Consider the following 19396-nt stretch of genomic DNA (forward strand, 5'->3'; position numbering starts at 1 on the left):
GAAAAATCTTGTTTTGAGAAAAATTTCATACATTTTGAAGACACTACAGGTGAATAGGCTAAAAAATGTAACTAAAACATATCACCACGAAACTTTCCCAGTTGATTACTGACACTAACACAATTATTTTATGTATAACAAGTTTGCTGAAATGTTATGTTTAAATATGTAAATGAGGCATTATCTAATGCTAACTTTAGGTGAATTTAGGAGAAATCAACAGACACAAATAGACAAAATTAGTAAAATAAACACCTAAATGTGTATTTTGGATGTTTTCTTTCCACTAGTCTGAAAGAAGACATGTCATGGAAGCAAAATAGCCCATAAACTATCCAGAAAAACCCCAAAACAGTCAAATAAACATATCAGAATATCTTTATTAAGCATCAGTTCTTTTCTCTCTGTTTCCTGTGTTGAGGGCCCAGAGAGAATTAAGTCAGTACTGTATATTGTCAACAAAAGTATTTAAAAATACAATTATTTTTGAGAGATACATTAACAACAGCGAGTGTCTTTTACAAGCATCTGAAAGTCAAACAAAACAGAAATCAATTTACAGAGATAATGGGGAGGCCATTGTGGAAAATGAGTCATCTTTTTAAGTGTTGATGTGGCCTCGCATCAACGTGAAGGCCATCCAGTCTAGTGTCTGATGAACTACAAAAACAAAATGACTCCAATAAACTGCTCCATCTGGTGAAAGAAAAAGGGGAAATCAACCATTTACAACATGAGAAGAATCTATTCCTTCCTTCCTTCCTTCCTGGCAGCTCTGGAGATCTATTTCATTAGCTGTTACTGTAAACAGCTAATCCTGCCGTCCATCATACTTTTAACATCTGCTGTGTGGAGTTAAGCCTCCCAGAGCCAGAAAGCCTTTTATCACCAAACCCAATCTGTTACGAGGACATGATAAAGCCTAGAGTAATGACTGGAAGAAGCCAGTTAACTAAAAAAGGAAAAGAGAACTCCTGATTGTTCGGTAGCATCGTCAATAACCCTGTAGACCAAAGATGACGCTGTGTGACATGACTCTATGGGGTACTTAGGGCTGGACTGAGATCAGCTTGCCAATATTGAGACAGACGCATACAAATGTCCGCTGCTCTGACCATCCTGCTACATCAATTATTACAGCTTTGCACATTTTATTTACTCTTTTAAAGTATTTAAAGCTGCACAAATCAATATTTTTATATTAACAATGGATGAAATAACTAAATGTAACATGAAATTTGTTGTTTTTATGTGATAGACCCACAGAGACTCACCCAACTTTAGAGTTATACATAAATATATGGAGCCTTTTAGCTTTTTTTTTTGGGAAGTAGACCAAAGAAAATAATCAATTATCAGCCAATTAAGGCATTAAGGCATGTTTTATTCTAGAGCTTCCATCTTTGGAGGGAAGCGACAAAAAGGACAGAAACACTCAAATGTTATTATAATGAACATGCGTGCTAAATATTGGCTACTATCCTCTTTCAGTCTAACCCCAAGTATTACTGTGTGACATCTAAACATCATGGAGTCTTGATGATGAGAAATAATAGCGGTGATATTGATTAACCGGTCAATCTCTGTCCGTGTTAGGATTCAAAATACTGCCGTCCATCTCAACGTTACTGAGTTTGCATGTGCTTCGTTAAAAGAGTGTTCTAGTTCTACTAGATGGGCACAAAGAAAAAGGAAACAACCATTTACAATGATAATAGATAAATACTTTACTACAAATATAAATATACACTACATGATCAAAAACCTGGAATGTGACTACATTTTTTGAAAGTCCAACATTATAATGCTATTTTTTTTTCTCCACTTACAATAAGGCAAGCGTTAGTCTAACATTAGAAGATACCAGCCGTTATTTACAAAGGACGCTACATCGAATCCAGCTATTACCCCGCTCCCAAAATCTGAACTTACAAAAACGTTTTGTTTAATTCAAAAAAGACAAAAAAGACCACGAGTTGTGCAATTCAGTGCAGTGGTGAGAGCGTTATGAGATAACCTTGATACACAGAAGAGAGAAAAGAAACAGAATGAAAAGGAAACGAGACATCCAGAGCTTCAGAACAAGGTGAGTACATGAGTGAACAGTCGTAAGCACTGATGAAACCACTAGAAAAGGCTTTGTGAGCGTGTCCTTCTCTCGTTAAGGCTTTTTGAAGGAACACAGGCAGCCCTGATCTGACCCGCGATTCAGCCGGGGACGATTCAACACGCCAGCATTTAGTGCTACATGTACCTGTCCAGTACCTAAGTGCCTTTCTGGTGGGAGGAAGTCCAATTTCAGCTCCACATAAAACTTGCAATATTTATATTTTTTTTATAAATTATAGATGAAAAGTAATTCTCATGAGGCATTAGAATCGTGAGTTTACACCATCAGTGCCGAGTGGTATCTACCTACACATTTAAAGTTTTTTAAAGAGAGTGATAAATATCTAGGAGGTGGTGATGCTGTGCTATTATTTAAATTTGTTTTTACCAAAATTAAAGGGGTAGTTTGGTTGTTATGTTTTGGTTGTATGAGGTACTTATCCATAGTCTTAAAAATACATTTTGCTGCTGCCCCCGTCCACAGCGGTACATTACTTTTCTCCTGTGCGGTAACTCCTGTCTGCTTCTCCAAACTGGGGGCGTGGCGACCATCATCTACTGTAGGTAATACACTGACTATGGATAAGTACCTCATACAACCCCACTTCAAGACACCCAAACTATCCCTTTAAAGTTGGGGACTCAAACCCATAAAGCTAAAAAGCTGCATTAACAAAAATCTTGAATTGTAATTTGACTGGTCAGGATGTTTGATGCTGCCGAAGAATATTTCAATTTCCCATGATGTTATGCAAACATCGTAGAAGTTTATCAAATGTCTACGGCAGCATCTTTCAAGAGATTTCCTTCACGTATCAAGAAAGAGGCTGTGCTATTGATTACACATTAATAACGATGATAACTGACATGAAGAGCCCCCCGTCCAGTGACAACCTACTGATGTAAAACCTCCTGAGAGTGATTTAAGGCCAACTAGTGAAAGAAAAGAAACTGAAAAACAGAGGGGAAAGACTGAAAAAAGCAACTATCTAATATACACATGATGCAGGGGTATATACACGTGATTAGGATGATGATTTGTTTTACATGTTACAGTGAGTAATATGCAGTTAGAGGGCCACAGTAATGAGCAAGCTAGTGTATGTTTGAACAGGGTTGCCAGGTCAGCGATTTAGTGAAACTTTACAGTGCAAGGGTAATAAAAAAATGACCTTTGTCAAAAGAAGCATCGGAAATATTAATATAATGTAAACACTAATATCAATAGCATTCCTCCCATAGGAGAAATCATTACGGTGCATGCACACGTACAGGCACGCACACACACACACACACACAGTTGTGCTTAGGGTTCAGAGCAAAAAGTTGAAAAAAAAAAATTAGTCACACTCACTTTGATGATTGACTGACAGTGAAATTAAATGTTTGAGAAGCAACAGAAAAAGGTGGGAGGGCTACACTATCGACACACACATACAAAACACACACTCTCACACACACACGTTCACACATTCACCCAGAGCAGGCCTGTTGTAGCTGAAGATCCCAGGAGAGATGCTGTACAGAGGGGTTTCCATGACATTGGAAGAGTGGGCGGGATTATGCAGTGGGCTGGGCCAATCAGCGCGAAGAGAAGCCTGTTGCTAAGCTACAGCCAACCACCTGCGTCACATCCCAGATCTGTGGAGACAAACAGCCAATAATAAACGATAAGAGGGTCTGGTGCAAAGCTGCATTTAAGGATTCTGCATTATAACGGAGAAACGACTCATGAACTGTTTCTGTTACTGCTTCAATATTATCAATCTGCTATATTTAAGACTTTGACACAATGGAAATAAATAGAAAGGTGAAATAAAGGAACCAATGAAAACATGATTACATGATACAAAAGGCACTACAAGATACAGAAAGAGTGATCACCGACAATGTTTGAACCTATTAAAAAAGTTTTGTTTTCATGGAGAACAGACTCCGTTTTCATGGTGGAAAATAAAATTGGAAAAATCAAAAATATCCATATGAAAGTTCTCAAACCATTCAGGCAAACCATTCAGGCAGCATAATGCATTTTGATGCTGTCCATTCATGTGCAAAGGACAGTATGTCTCAAACACTTGTGTGTGTCTCTTGTGGTTTAAAGTGGCAGTAGGCAGTATATTTTTGGCATCATTGGGCAAAAATTCCATAATAACCTTTCAGCATATTGTAATTCAAGTGTTCTGAGAGATAACTAGACTTCTGCTCCTCCTCATGGCTCTGTTTTCAGGAATAAAAAATCTAAACATGGATTCAAGTAACTATATAGTTGTTTTATAAGAATGCAAACACATGGACAAGTGCCTGTGATGCACGCAGCACTGTTCACATTCTTTCTTGTGTATTCCTGGAGTATTAAAAAGACTCTAAAGCCATGCTAGCGGTTCTGTGTGGCTGCCTGCAGACACACTGATTTCATACCAGGAACCTAAATCTGATATGACAGCTTGAATAAATGATGGTGATTTGATTAGTTTTGGTGAGATCAGTCTGTGTTTGACAGAAGCCTGAATACGTGCATGAATTATCTGGTATCAAAGAGCTGTTGTTGACCTTAACAATGCGGTCGCTTCCACAGGTGACCATCAGGCCTCTGGATGGGTCCATGTCCATGTGGGCGATGTTGTGTTTCCCCTCGTGGAATGTGGCCAACGGTGTTCGACTGCACAACACACACAAAAACACAGCATTTAATCAGCCCTCTGAAATAAAGATATAATGTGACCAATTATTTCAAAATGTAGAGAAGCCCTTTACTCACTCTTCTTCTTTGACGGTGTCAAAGCAGGCATCACACACCCGTATGGGGAACTCGAAGCCCATGAGTGGGAACGTGGTGCGTTTAGAACTACATTTCCCACACACAGCCTTGCCGCACTTCCTGCAGTGGTGCTGCACAAAGGAAACACATCCATACAGTATATCAGCATGAGGGAGTCATAACTTCTAAAGGACACTGGTCAGACTCTCCTACCTGTCTGAGCCCCAGGGTCTTAGTGTCCCACATCTGCTTGATGTTCCAGAAGAAAGGCTGCTCACACTTCTGACAGGAGTCGCTGTCTAACCACTGGGGCGCCTGCAGACACACATGCAGTTAAAGGTTACTATTAAACTAAATGAACTCTGCAAAAACAATCTTTACGCATGCAAGGAGCACTCATACCAGAACAGAGACAAAAATAGAGAGGATCATGCTGTATTGAAGAAGACTTGAAACTAGCGATTGAGACCATAAACTCATGTTTACAATGTTTACTGAGGTAATAAATAAAGTGAGAAGTAGGCTCATTTTCTCATAGACTTCTATACAATCACACTTCTTTTAGCAACCAGAGGAGTCGCCCCCTGCTGGCTGTGAGAAAGAATGCAAGTTCAGCATTAGCTTCACTTCTCAGAACCAGAGGTTGCCAACTGGCTGAAACAACGCTTAAAAAAACAACAGTCTCTGTTTACCAAACTGACGAATAAGGCCAACGCAGCAACAGAGGCTTCGTTTAGTGGCGCACATCCTAACGAAACACAAAAAGCCCTTCGCATTGCAATAGAGGCGATGACTGCAGTGGCTGAACCATAAAAGTAAGAGAGAAATTATGTCTGCTATTGGCAATGTACAACTTGGTGATATGAGAAGCTCTCAGCCACTTTCATTTTGTCAAATTAGCTCTCTGAGGTATAGAGTATAAAGAATCTGCCTGTAAAACAAGTCAATTCAAGTGGAATGTAAGACACTATAATTTAGAATAAAAAGGTGTAAGAGTGCATGAAACAGTAAACTCAAAATCTTTATATGTGTGACAGTTATAATAGCGATCAAACCTCTTCTCTTTGTGTGTCCATGTTCCACACCGCCATGCCTCCGTCGGCTGAGCACGACACCAACTGCCTGGTCAGCTGGAGGTAACGCAAGGCCTGAACACGCTCGCTGAGGGACACATCGAAAACAGAGAGCAAATGAAAAGGAAGAAAAGTCATACTTTTGTGTAGTTTAGTCTTAGCAGCTCTTATGGATGGCCAAAGGCAAACATTTACAGCAAAAAAAGCTTTGATAAATCCACTATAAGCTACCTGCCAGCACAAAAACGGCAAACAAAGTTAGAAAAAATTTGAGCATTTAGCAGCTAGAGACAAATATTTTTCTCAGGAGGTGAATGTTGGAGCTAAATTTAACTCAACTGAAATCAATTGTAATGTTGTGCCCACTTGATGTGTTTGTTTAAAACAAGTTAGACTTAATATCTTTATAAACTGCCCAATGATAAGCCGTGTGTTGTTCAGCTTGTTTTGACCTTTGGCCAAAATTGATTAATGCTGCATTCACACATAAATCAGTAAAAAGATTAGAATAAGAGGTGAAACAATACAATCAGAACTTACTGAAATTAAAACTCAAATGCGAAACGATCGAATGGCCATTCCAGTATTTGTATTGTTTTTGTTTTTTTAACAGCTGACACACCCTCCTCCTCCCTGATTTACTTTTTTAAGCCCTCCCAGGCCCTGACAAACACAGAGGAGATAGCTACATAATACAAAACGAATCGATGGACTTACTGGTGCCCCTGCAACAGTAACGTCCGTCCTTTGCGCCCCCCAATGTCCCACAGGATGATGCTGTGGTCGGAGGCTCCTGAGAACAGCAGCCTCTGGACGGGGTCCCACCACAGGGTCGCTATACTACCTGGAGGGTACAGAGAGAGAGAAAGAAACACACCTGTTACATGTGTTATTATGTGTTGAGGGACGGTGTTACAGTCTGTCCTGTTGGCTCCACCTGGTGCCTGCTGGGAGAACTACAGGGAGCCAAGACCAACACCTTAAACACATACAGAGGTGTTTTCAGTTATTCTGGCTGATTAGACCTCTGCTCAGGTTGAAGGTGGCCGGAGCGTTGACGGGAATTAGATCACAAATCTTCATCTACCAGTAAGAATGATAAAGGTGTAATTTGTTCCACTCTCACAGGTGCAACAAAGCTAACAGGAGACTCAGGAAGATGTCAATCAATTACACAAATACAAATACAAATACACGCCCACACAGTCCTGAGCAGAGCTCTAATCAGCCTGGTTAACTGAAAACACCTGTGTGGGTGTTCAGAGGCTTTAAACCTGCAGCTAATTACAGCTGGAGCTGCAGAACCCCCTCGCTTTGAATCTGAATGAGCCCTATTCTGCTATTGTTGGGCACCATACGGATTTAATGTGACCAAGATGTAATTATTAGCTTCATTATAGGACTAATGAGTGTGACATTCCTCCAGGCTACCACACTAAAAGCTTAAAGTATGTTGTTCACATAGCAGACATCTTAAACACTTAGTTTGGAAATAGCAAGACAATCTCAAAGCTATCCAATTCTAGTTGTGTTACCAAATGGATATAACTAGGGCTGCAAAATGTCAGAAAATGGTGAAAAATGTCGACCAGTGTTTCCTAAAGAAGCCGAAGATGACGTCCACAAATGTCTTGTTTTGTCCACAACTCAAAGATATTCGGTTTACTGTCATAGAGGAGTAAAGAAACCAGAAAATATTCACATTTAAGAAGCTGGTAGCAGAGAACTTACACTTTCTTTTCTTTAAAAAATTACTCAAACTGATTAATCGATTATCAAAATAGTTGGCAATTCATTTAATAGTTGACAACTAATCAATTAATTGTTGCAGCTCTAATATAAAGGGATATCCCAAAAATCAAACCCATAATAAAATCCTGAAACAAGTTGCAGAGGGTAGAGCACATTACACATGATGAACACTCCCTATCCTTCTCTGTCGGTGGAATAAGAACAGAATCCAGCTACGTTGTTACAGCCCAGGACTTAAAATACTTTAACTGTGTTTCTGATTTTGTTGAATCTCAGATTTTTTTCCAGACAAGCCAACTTGCAAAGACTTAATTTGTTCCATGTTTCAAGTCTGGCGTTCAAAGGGAAACAAAAGCTCTGGGTCGGACAATAAAGCTCTTGAAGTTCGACCAGTCATATGATGAATAACAGCCTGTGGCAGGTGGTGGTGGAGTGTTTAGGCTGGCAGTAACTGTTCATGAGACACACGTACACAGAGAGCACCACACTACCATGAGATCCTGTCACTGAACCAGCTTTTTAAGCACATATTCTCATAGAGCACACTATATAATATTGATTTATATCTGATAATTTAAGCCATATTTAATGCTTTCTTAAGATTAAAACTAAGTTGTGAATTTGGCAATACTTTACTGCAACAACCACAACAGACACTTATTACTTACAGCTGGAAGTCATTTTGGTAAAAGAAAAAAAAAAACCTCTTCTAACAAGACCAAGTATAAAACCCTTGATGTGGGATTAAGGTGAGGTCTGACCTTTCCATTCTGTTTTCCACATTGAATCAATCATAATTTCCATTAAATATTTGGGTGGAACTCCTGCTTGAGCACAGCACCACACCCATTAATATGTATTATTATCAGTCCAATTAATACTTATTATCATGGAGGCACATCTGCAGATCAAAGAGAGAGGCAGGAAATTAAAAAACATGTTATGGTGTAATTTTTATTTTATTTAATATTTTATCATTTTGAAAGGCAAAGGCACACTAACAATGTCTGTCCCAACCAAGGTTATAATAGTTTAGAATTTTCAATTGGTTTTATTTTAATTTGACTTTTCAATTTAATTTTAGTTTTTCAGAAAGGTTTAGTTTTTATATATTTAGTTTTTTGATAGGGCCAGCTATAATGTCTCATAGCTACATATACATACAAAATACATGGTTGGAGAACTGTGTAGGAATGGCCATAATGTTTAATCTTCTCGCTAATTTAATGTCCGATGTGAAGCAATTGCGTCATAGCGCAATCTCCTGGAAGGTCAAGTCTGTTTTACTTCAGTGGTTCAATGTCACGAGAGTTGACGGAAATTCATGCCGTCTCCTTGGTAATGATATATTATTATAGCTAAAAAAACAAAAACATATTTACATTCATTTTTATTTTACTTTTATTTTTTTTTTTTAACCAGGCAATATCCTTTCAGTTTAGTTTTTCTTCAAGGATATTGTTTTTATTTAGTTTCAGTTTACTAAAAGTATTTTTCGCTGCTTTTTTTCGCTTCAGTTTCAATTTTAGTGTACTATAATAATAACCTTGGTCCCAACTGGTTAACCTGTAAGCAATACGTCTGTGGTAAAACAAAAAGTCTTTTTGAGTGGTGGAAATCGTCATTTGGTCAGATGAGTCTCCTGTTTTCAACAAGCTCACAAGCACACGTGTGACAAATGCCCAAAGAAGAACACAGGGAAATGTCCTGGCAGCTCGTTTTTGTTGTGGGATCCATTTTGTTGGCACAGCTGTGAGAAAACTGAACACTTGAATACAAATCCCATCTGAGTAATGCATTCGTTCGTTTTCCAGAATGACAACACGCCCTTCTAAACGGCTCAAACAGTCGCTGAACGGCTTGATGAGTTGCCAGATCTTAACTCAAACAAGGGAATTTCTAGAGCAGCATAATATTTTCCATCATCATCATCATCATAATCATCATCATCATCATCATCATCATCCAAACCAAATGATGGGAGTTCTTGTGGAGATGTGGTCTCACACACCCTGCCAACAGAGCTCTACTCACTTGGAAAGTAAATGTCAGACCCCATAAAGCTTTTGTTGCAGTGGCTCAATGCTCTATTTGACCTGATGTATGAAGGCACTTCCTTTATTTTGGCACTTAAAATGATAGTTTGGGTGGTTTGAAGTGGGGGTTGTATGAGGTTCTTATCCATATTCAGTGTATTACCTACAGTAGATGACGCAGTTACGCATGGAAGCAAAGCAATGTACACCAGCAAAACGTATTTCAGCCACCTAAAAGAAATAAATATCTTTTTAACGCTATATTTATTTATTTATTTTCACCAGTTGACCTTGCCGTCAGACAGCTATACAGTCTGTATTTCCGACAGGGAACTGAAGCCGTTATCTATTATCTCGCCAAAGCAACCAGACTCCATTGAAAAAAACAGTAATTTTACCTCGCAGAACACGGAGGTCGCTGCTCAACCGCTGCTTCGATCAGTTAGTTTGTTTGTGCTATTGTGTGACTTTGGTGAATCCAAACGAACCAAAGTCACACAATAACACTAACAAACTAACTGATCGAGGCAGCGGTAGACCAGCGCCCTGTGTTCTGCAAGTTAAAATTACGGGTTTTTTCCAATGGAATCTGGTGGCTTTGGCAAGAGCATAGATGGATACAACAGCTTTAGCTCTCCGCTGGAAAGGGCTGTCTGATGGCGAGGTAAAGCTGTGAAAATATTGTAAATATAGCATACACTTAAACTGATATTAGTTTTTTTTTAGGTGGCTAAAATATCTTTTGCTGCTGCCCCTGTCCACAGCAGTACATTGTTTCTCCAAACTGGGGCCGTGCTGACCGTCATCTACTGTAGGTAATACACTGACTATGGATAAGAACCTCATACAACCCCACTTCAAAACACCTGAATTATCCCTTTAACTCTGACCAATATTAACACTGTTCTTCCTGTTCAAACCATAAGCTCTTTTTATCATGCATTTTTGAATATTTAAAAGCAATTCAACTTTTTTGGGAAACCACAGAGCGTGTCGTCACACTGGATTTCTTTCATTTTCTTGTATAATGAAGTCATGTGGAGGAATCTGGGTCATCTATTATTTGCTGCGGCCACATCTGCATATCTGGCTTCAGCATCAGAAGCCTGAAGTATGCGAGACAAACTATGTGTGCGGTTCATCTACACTAGGAGACAAGAAAATAGTTCTGTGTGATTCTTTATGTGCAGGAAGGTGTGTCTTTACCTTCATGACCCTTCAGTGTAGTGATGGTGGAGTACGTCTGCTTCTCCAGTTTCAGCAGCGTGATCTGTCCCGAGTAATCGCCGACAAAGGCATGCTGCGTCTCGTGATCGTATCTGAGCAGGGAGTCAGGGCTCAAACATACACATTCATATATTTACTGTACACACACACGCACAGAGTGAGTGATTGAAGGATACTGTAGGCAGGAGGCCCAGGCCGTGAAGTAGTGTCTCCCCAGCATGCTGCCACTCTGGGTGCACATCCAGCTCACACTCTTGTCATGGCCAGTACTCACCACCCACTCACTCTCCAGGGAGAACACCATATCCGACACTCGGTTCTGGTGGGCTGCAAAACACAAACACACGCATTAAAGGGATAGTAAGGATGGTTTGAAGTGGGGTTGCATGAGGAACTTATCCATAGTCAGTGTATTACCTACAGTAGATGACGGTCAGCACGCCCCCAGTTTGGAGAAGCAATGTACAGCTGTGGACAGGTACACTTAAACTGATATTGATTTTTTTAGATGGGCCTTTCTTTTAGGACGCTAAAATCCGTTTTGCTGCTGTCCCCGCCCACAACAGTACATTGCTTTACTCCGGTGTGGTACGGTAACTCCTGTCTGTTGGGGCGTGCTGACCGTCATCTACTGAAGGTAATACACTGACTATGGATAGGTAACTCATACAACCCCACTTCAAAACACCAGAAATATCCCTTTAAGTGTAAAACAGGCACAAGTCATGATGGATAAACATCAAATAAGATCAAATCTTTTCCACTGGGCTTTATGTCCGAGCCGTGATGGATGAGCAGCACCACCTAAGTCTAATTTGCCCTTTCCATGTGCTGATCTCACCAGGGGCTCTGCTTAGTGTCTCTGTAATCCGGACTAAGACAGACGAATCCCTTCAAAAGGTCTTAATGGTCCATCTGGAGTTCACCTCTAAGGTTGCAACCTCTCTGTATTCAACACCTCTAAATTTACAGACAAAAATCCCTTTTAAAACACTGTATTGTATACTGCTGATAGACAGGAAAATAATCGCCAACTATTGATAATCGATTAATCGTTAAAGTAATTTTTCAAGCAAAAATGTCTCCTCTCAAATATGGAGATTACCTGCTTTTCCCTGTTTTATATTATATTCAACTGAATATCTTTGGGTTTTGAACTGACAAAACAAGACATTTAAAGACATCCCCTTGGACTTTGAGAAACTGAGATGGCCATTTTTCACTATTTTCTAACATTTCACAGACCAAATGATTAACGATTAATCAAAGAAATGATCTGCAGATTAATCGACAATGAAAATAATCGTTAATTGCAGCCCTAATGCACAGTATGTGCTGATATGCTACTTATTTATGTGATATATTTGCACTATATACTGCACTAATAGATTGTTTCTGTTTAGCTAAGTCTTAGTTTCAGGTGATTATACACCAATGAAAACATAGTTATGAATATTATATTCCATTTCTGCTAAAAGATCCCCTGAAATGTTACACACTTTTCCTTTAAAGATGTTCTCAAAGACATTTCTCCAACTTTAACGCTACGAGCTAAGAGATAATTCCAGTGGAAAAATCATTGCTGCACAAATAACATGACATGCTATCTCGACAGAGCGTATTACACTTAGTGCTATATTGGATAAATCCAGTTATTATGGCTCATGGTAATGAAGCATGACTGATATGTAAAGCTTGAAAGGAAGTCACTTCTTTCTTCTTCAAGTGTATAAGAACCGTGAGACTGACTATTAGAACTGGAGCAAAAAATAACCCTGAAGATATTTCTATGCTACATAAGGCCACATGTGCTTTCTATTCTAGTCCTGTACTACTTTTAATTAATGAGAACATTCTCTGGATATTTTGTCCTCTTGCCTTTTACTGCTCGATGACCAAACCGCAGCTGTTTTCTTGGTCCTCTTTCCTATCTTAGTGCTCCTTTTCCTTAAAGATTATTTCCACCTTGATATGAATGAAGTGCCGGGCATTTACGAAACATTTTAAAATGAAACATTAATTAAATATATCTATTCTTCTTACTTTATTTTCTATAACCTGTTGCTGTTCTAGGTGTCTGATGGGGCAATGATAGTAAGTAATTAATCTGAACTACAACCTTTCCATTGCTCTGTCATCTCAATTCATAACCACACTGAAAATACGTAAGTTGTTTTTAAACTGTGGCTGCTAATAAAAAACAAAGTAAACATCCCCTCGTCTGCAGTTCCGAAGAAAGCAACACTGACTGCCAAAAGGCAAATGGCGACGTTAAGCCCCGGCTGTCCTAATGCCTGTTTGATCTGATGGTGAGTCATGTTTCTGCTGTTCGGGCTCGGCTGCTTCATTTTGTTACACAATTGGTAGAAACCAGACAGAGCGATCCAGCGGTGACGTGGTGTTTAGTCCTCTAAAGCAACAGGCTGGTCATCTGTTCAATATGATCTTCCACTGAAGAGGCTAAAGGGTTACCGATACAGTCAGAGCAACTATGTTCTGTTCATAACAATAATAACACTAATATGAAAAGAGATGAAAACAAAGATAATGACGAGGGCTGCACCTAACAATTACTTTCATTATCGATTAATCTGCAGATTATGTTCTCGATTAATCGTTTAGTCTATGAAAAGTTTTTTAAAAAATGCCCCGGAGACTTCTTCAGATGTCTTCTTTTGTTTGGCCTTTGATCAAGAGTGGTTATTATTTTATTCACTTATTTTATTGTATGTAAGTTGTATAATTTTATTCTATTTTATTGTTATATTATTAATCACTTATTCTATTGTATTTAAGTTGTATAATTGTATTCTATTTTATTGTAATTTTATTAATCTAGTTTTTATTTCACACAGTTTTACTACTATTACTGCTATTATAGCTTTTAATACTATTTTATTATATTTTTATCATGTTGTCGTCTCGTGTGCATTGTTCTCAAATTATTATGTTGTTAAATTGCTGAATTGTTTTGTCTTTTCTGTTGTTTTCAATAAAGTTTGATTGATTGATTGATACAAGATAGAGAATAGGATGAAGGACATATAACATGGAAAGAGTTTTGTAAATCGAGCTCGTGTTTATTATGCTACTTGTATTCAATATTTTAAATTTCTGTTGTGGTTTCAGTCTAGCATACATCTCAAATGAAAAAGGATGAATTGTGATATTGCAGTTTGCAATCATATAAGAAAACAAATGAGGCCATCAGTCACCATAAACAACACATTACATTTCTGCCCAATTTCAACTTGTTGCAAAATTGAACATGACAGTTACGTGTACGTGTCTCCGTCTCACCTGGATATGTTTTGACGTGGCTCATCTTGTTGAAGTCTTCAGAGATGAGAAACTCCTAGAAGGTAAGCAAACACACACAAAATAAGTTTCAAATCAAATAACTATCCAGCCCCAATGGGGAATTGGAGGAGTCCAAATATTGAAATTGTGGTCTATTTAAACCAGATATGCAGGCTTTTTAAAATATAGACTGTTTGAACAACCAAAAGTGTGAGCCTGAGGCAAGAATATGACGATGTTTGAGTAAGCTTCACTCACCACGACAGCTCCATTGTCCTGGCCTATGAAGATGCGTCTGCTGTCATGGTGGTACGACATGCAAGAGCACGGAGCTGAAGGAGAAAGAAGCAGACATACACGATGAGCAGGGAAGTCCCTCTACAAATAAATGCCATATTGTAGAGAGGAGTGCACTGAATTGCTGTCCAAAATAACTAAAACACGGACAAGCATGTACGTATTGTACACACATATTTACATTGAAGTAATGCAGTGTTACTTACAGGAGACTGTGTGGTAGATGCTCGGCCAGTACTGGCCGCTGTCTCTTTTCAGCCAAACTCGGATGGTTCTGAAGGAAAATGTCAAAACTTCACATTAGCGCTGCAACGATTAATCTATTAATCAATTAGTTGTCAATTAAATTAATCGCCAACTATTTTGATAATCGATTAATTGGCTTGAGTAACTTTTTAAGGAAAAAAAAGTCATGAATGCAGCTTCTTAAATGCGAATATTTTCTGGTTTCTTTACTCCTCTATGACAGTAAACTGAATATCTTTGAGTTGTGGACAAAACAAGACGTTGGGAAACACTGATCGACATTTTTTTCACTATTTTCTGAGATTTTATAGATCAAACAACTAATCAATTAATCGAGAAAAAAATCGTTGCAGCCCTAGTTATATACTTGATGTTAAAAATGCTACATGGCACTTTTCAATGGAAATACTGGATAGAAATATCCTCTGAAGAGAGTCCTCGTCTGGAACTGGACTTAATCCCCGTCTGGGAAACCAGCCTTAATTCTCTTTACACACAATGCTTGATACTGTTCACAAAACAGCACTGGACGGTGTCTGATGTAGGGATCTATAAACACTGTGTTTACATCATTTCGGTTGGTGAAAATACATTCTTGGCAGGTCACTTGAATTTTTAGTATTATCCAAATGACTCCCCCGGCCATGAACACGAGATTTGTTGATGTTACTGTTGATGATTCAATACTGAACCATTTCTGAAACTGTCCTTTTTTTTGCCATTACCAACTTTATGTGCTTTGTTGTACATACCATAAAGCTGTTGATGTTTATTTGATCTTTGTTCTTTCAATAAGTGTTATAGGCTGTAATACATTTTAACACTTTATGGTAGGGCTGCAACTAACGATTACTTTCATTGTCGATTAATCTGTCGATTATTTTCTCGATTAATATGTTTGATCTATAAAATGTCAGAAAATGGTGAAAAATGTTGATCAGTGTTTCCAAAAGCCCAAGATGATGTCCTCAAATGTCTTGTTTTTTCCACAACTCAAATATATTAAGTTTACTGTCATGGAGGAGTAAAGAAACCAGAAAATATTTACATTTAAGAAGCTGGAATCAGAAAATTTAGACTTTTTTTTTTTCCTAAATAATTACTCAAACAGATTAATCAATTATCAAAATAGTTGGCGATTAAATTAATAGTTGACATCTTACCCTCCCTCCATTGCCCTTCTTAACAACACAATCAACTCTATCTGTTGTGTTTTTAAAACCACATTAAGTTTTCAGTTCAAGTGCATTTAAAATAAGCTTCTGTCAACCTTTGTTAAGGAATCAGGTTTACGGTTTTACTTCTCTTCCAGTAAAATGTCTGCAAAACAACACACACACACACAAAAATATATCAAGAGCAGCATCTCTGTCCTGTTTCATCAAAGAACCTGCTGCATCATCACCCCACAACTTCCCTTTTCAATATCAAGTGGGGTTTAGATGTGTGATGGAAACTACATCACATTGCTTAATAGATACTAAGTTCCTTTATCGTTGAATGAGGATGTTGCTTCTTCACACTTATAACGAAACATGACAGCACTAATGTCACCCTCACTGAATGTGATGGACTTATATATATGACACTGTTACACCTTCACGCAGAGAAAGTGAAGATAGGTCTGTCAAATATATATAGAAAATATGCTATTGAATTTATGTTGTTAATCATCAATAAACGTCAAAACAAAGAGGACTTTCTATTGTACCCATTGTTGTCAACATGTGACGTGTTCAGGGGGTATAGTATTAAGTCAAACTGTTCTTCCTGAGGAGGCTCAGGTCCTTCAACGTGTGCAATAGGCTGCTGCAGATGTTTTACCAGTCTGTAGTAGCCAGTGTCCTCTTCTTTGCCATGGCATGTTCGGGGGGTAACACCAACACAAGGGATGCCAACAAACTGAACAGGCTGGTGAGGAAGGCTAGCTCTGTGGTTGGATCTGAACTGGACGATCTGGAGGTGGTGGCAGAGGGGAGGATGAGGAGGAAGCTGGACGCTATCCTGGATAACCCCTCCCACCCCCTCCATGATAAGGAGCTGGTAGCCATCAGGTTCCACAACCAAGGCTGACCCCCATATGAGAACTATGAGGACTTTAAAGGTCCCATATCATGCTCATTTTCAGGTTCATACTTGTATTTTGTGTTTCTACTAGAACATGTTTACATGCTGTAATGTTAAAAAAAACCTTTATTTTCCTTGTACTGTCAGCCTGAATATACCTGTACTAACCCTCTGTCTGAAACGCTCCGTTTTAGCGCATTTTGACGGAACTGCAACAGAATTGCTTTGCTAGGCAAAAGCTTGGGTCCATGTGTACTTCCTGTCAGTTGATGACATTCAGATACACTGCAACAGGAAATAAACTGGGACACATTTAGAATGTTTACGTTTAAATCTTTGTATAGGGTCTAAATATTGTATATTTGTGACATCACGAATGGGCAGAAAACCTAACAGCTTGTTTTAAAAGCAGAGTTTCTGAATACAGGCTGTGTTTGTATTTCCCTGTGGATCAAGCGTTTCGATACTTTCACAGTATTTATATAGGACTTAAGCCTGCTTTATAATAAAAAAACATGAAAATCTCACTTTTTCATAATATGGGACCTTTAAGAACTTTTAACATGCACTATCTGCAATCATCATGGACTCTACCACTGGCGCACTTTACACTTACTTTACACTATACATCCTATATACCACTTTATAGACTGCACTTATTTATTGGTGGACTGTACACACTATGTTCACCCATTCACTCTGTATCTTTTATATCTCTATTTATTGTTTTTATAATTGTTGTATACCTTCACCTCTCCTGTGTTTCACTCTGTTTGCTGATGTTGCTGTTTTGACACCTGAATGTCCCTCCAGGGATTAATAAAGGTTCATCTTATCTTATCTTATGTGTAGTTATTATGAAGCAACTTGTCATAATAAATAGAATAAACAACTTCAAAAAGGCACCATTGGTTGTTATGTTTCATCAAATCAAACAGCAGTCACTAACTTAATACTTTTATAACGAGGTCCAGCTAAAAGCGTTTCATTAAAAGCACATCATAAATTACGAGTAGCACTTGAAGGCAGCAGTAATGTTTACTATGAGCAGTAGCTAGTTAGCTAGTTAGCTAAATCAATATAGATTAACCCTCCTACGCTAACTAACACTGCTTCCATATGAACTATCACAACAAATACATTTCATTCTCAGATTATCAAAAACTGTTGTTTCTTCTCTTTTTGTTTTGTCCTTCTTCAAACCAACGCACCAAGGATGATGAGTGTAACATCCAGCAAATAGACCGAGCCCGCTAGTTAGCTGCTACAGTCGTTGGGCTACCGTCCAGCAAATAGACGGAGCCCGTTAGTCTGCTACAGCCGTTAGTCAACCGTTAGCCTGCTACAGCTGTTAGTCTACCGTTAGCCTGCTACAGCCATTAGTGACAGTTTGCCTGCTACAGCCGTTAGTGACCGTCAGCCTGCTACAGCCGTTAGTCTGCTACAGCCGTTAGTCTACCGTCAGCCTGCTACAGCCGTTGGGTGACCGTCAGCCTGCTACAGCCGTTGGGCGACCGTTAGCCTGCTACAGCCGTTAGTCTACCGTCAGCCTGCTACAGCCGTTAGTCTACCGTCAGCCTGCTACAGCCGTTGGGCGACCGTCAGCCTGCTACAGCCGTTAGTCTACCGATAGCCTGCTACAGCCGTTAGTCTACCGTCAGCCTGCTACAGCCGTTGGGCGACCGTCAGCCTGCTACAGCCGTTGGGCGAGCGTTAGCCTGCTACAGCCGTTGGGCGACCGTTAGCCTGCTATAGCCGTTAGTCTGACGTTGGGCGACCGTTAGCCTGCCGTTGGTCAAAGCTCACCTGTCCTCGCTGACGGTGATCACTCCATCCTCTTTCGGTATTAAAACGGCCGAGTTGACAGCGTCCGAGTGTCCCTCGATCTTGTTCAGGAGGACCGGTCTGGCGGTTTGGGGCCTCGAGTGAATCTCCGCAGCCATGGTTGTGTTTTTAGTGTTTTTAAAGGATCCCAGCAGTGTTTTCCTTCAGCTGGTTTTCCTCCTCACTCAACAGTAAGAGGAGGAAGATCAGCTGACAGCACGGAGCCGCTGTCAGGATTACCGTAATCACTGCAAGAGTGGGAACATTCAGTTTCACCAGATGTCATATTACCGTATTGCCTACAATACAGCCCCAAGGCAGGGAGGGCACCTCAGGTAGGAATTCAGTACCTCTCAAATGTATGGAGTCAAAATAAAAAAACAAATGACTAAATAAATAAACAATTAATTATCATTAAATGTAGCAAAAATTAAATTAAAATAAATGTAGCCATTGACTGATTGATCAAATGTAAATAAATTGATATTTCTGTTTTAATTTGCCTCTTTATTTATTTATCTTTATATTAATTCCTTTTTTATTAACTATTTTGTTTAATTTTCCCTTTTTCCCTTTAATTTGTTTTTATTATTTTTAAATGTATTTATTTATTTTGCTTTTACTATTCATTTATTTATGTATTTATTTGTGCATTTATTTCTATGCATCTATTTGTGGATTTATTTCTTTTAATTTTTAAATTG

The 19396-nt window shown here is 38.8% G+C and overlaps 1 protein-coding gene across 2 annotated transcripts; it reads right to left on the reverse strand.

Moving 5' to 3' along the window:
- Nucleotides 1-360: 360 nt before the first annotated feature.
- On the reverse strand, nt 361-18952 carry wdfy1 (WD repeat and FYVE domain containing 1). Of its 2 annotated transcripts, XM_037774226.1 has the most exons (13): nt 18675-18810; nt 16626-16757; nt 14762-14829; nt 14517-14590; nt 14259-14313; nt 11135-11285; nt 10938-11050; nt 6661-6787; nt 5926-6031; nt 5084-5185; nt 4871-5001; nt 4663-4771; nt 361-3750 (listed from the first exon to the last, which is right to left on the reverse strand). In XM_037774226.1, exons 4-13 carry the CDS (start codon nt 14574-14576, stop codon nt 3691-3693), a joined length of 1014 nt encoding a protein of 337 aa, XP_037630154.1. In that variant the 5' UTR covers nt 14577-14590; nt 14762-14829; nt 16626-16757; nt 18675-18810; the 3' UTR covers nt 361-3690. The 2 variants fall into 2 exon arrangements, with proteins under 2 accessions (XP_037630154.1, XP_037630153.1); XM_037774225.1 differs by lacking the exon at nt 16626-16757 and having other exon boundaries at nt 18675-18952.
- Between the last annotated feature and the right edge of the window lie 444 nt (nt 18953-19396).

This window comes from Sebastes umbrosus, chromosome 7 (genome assembly GCF_015220745.1).
Source record: "Sebastes umbrosus isolate fSebUmb1 chromosome 7, fSebUmb1.pri, whole genome shotgun sequence".
Classification (NCBI taxonomy): Eukaryota; Metazoa; Chordata; class Actinopteri; order Perciformes; family Sebastidae; genus Sebastes; species Sebastes umbrosus.